This window comes from Canariomyces notabilis (genome assembly GCF_033297395.1).
Source record: "Canariomyces notabilis strain CBS 508.74 unplaced genomic scaffold N656scaffold_42, whole genome shotgun sequence".
Taxonomy (NCBI): domain Eukaryota; kingdom Fungi; phylum Ascomycota; class Sordariomycetes; order Sordariales; family Chaetomiaceae; genus Canariomyces; species Canariomyces notabilis.
This window is the reverse complement of record NW_027041864.1, coordinates 44,223-44,916: the sequence shown is the minus strand read 5'-3', so window position 1 is coordinate 44,916 and position 694 is coordinate 44,223. Positions and strand designations below refer to the sequence as shown.

The 694-nt window shown below is 50.9% G+C and overlaps 1 protein-coding gene across 1 annotated transcript; it reads right to left on the bottom strand.

Annotated features, from left to right (window-relative positions):
- On the bottom strand, window positions 1-694 carry N656DRAFT_509757 (uncharacterized protein). The gene is made up of 3 exons (XM_064809893.1): window positions 650-694; window positions 448-570; window positions 1-391 (listed from the first exon to the last, which is right to left on the bottom strand). The coding sequence occupies exons 2-3, from the start codon at window positions 493-495 to the stop codon at window positions 149-151; spliced, it is 291 nt and encodes a 96-aa protein (XP_064665024.1). The 5' UTR covers window positions 496-570; window positions 650-694; the 3' UTR covers window positions 1-148.

Genomic DNA, 694 nt, shown 5'->3' with positions numbered 1-694 from the left:
CGCTATGCCCGTCAAGCGTCGTAGTGCATGTGCCCGTTGCCGCATCCCAGATCTTGACGGTAGTCGCCGCATCCCAGATCTTGACGGTGTTGTCGCTTGACCCGGACGCAACGAGCTTCGAGTCGGGTGAGAACGCGACGGACCTGACTCAACCGCTATGCCCGTCAAGCGTCTGTGTGCATGCATTCCAATCTTCTTCTACAACCGGCCCGGCAGTAATCCACCTCAATTCCCTCTTGTACAGATTTCGTGTCATGCTTCTGGCAGGGCTGAACGCAAGTGCTGAAGCGTATACCTGAAGTGGATAGTTTTCAACTAGCTGACTGCAGTATTGAACAAATCGGCGCATGTCATAAACCAGCCTTGGTAATTGTGATGCAATGTTCTTTTGCTAAGTGATGTTAGAAGCGCTAAGTGAAAGGATAAATATCACCAGGTAGAACCAACCTGAAGAATGCTCTCGAGCTTTGCCATTGACAATACTCCCTGCGACATGCTCCTGCAAAGTGCGAGAGCTTCGAGCCAGTGGAGATAGTGCTGCCTCAGAAAGTCATCGATGACACCGCCATCCTGGAACACATTTTGGTGATTGGTATTCTTGCGTGACTGCCAATCGTAGAGATGATCAATCCAGTAGACACAAGCATACCGTACTGCAGCCAGCGGGTCTGGGTCGAATAGTTTGGGGTCAACA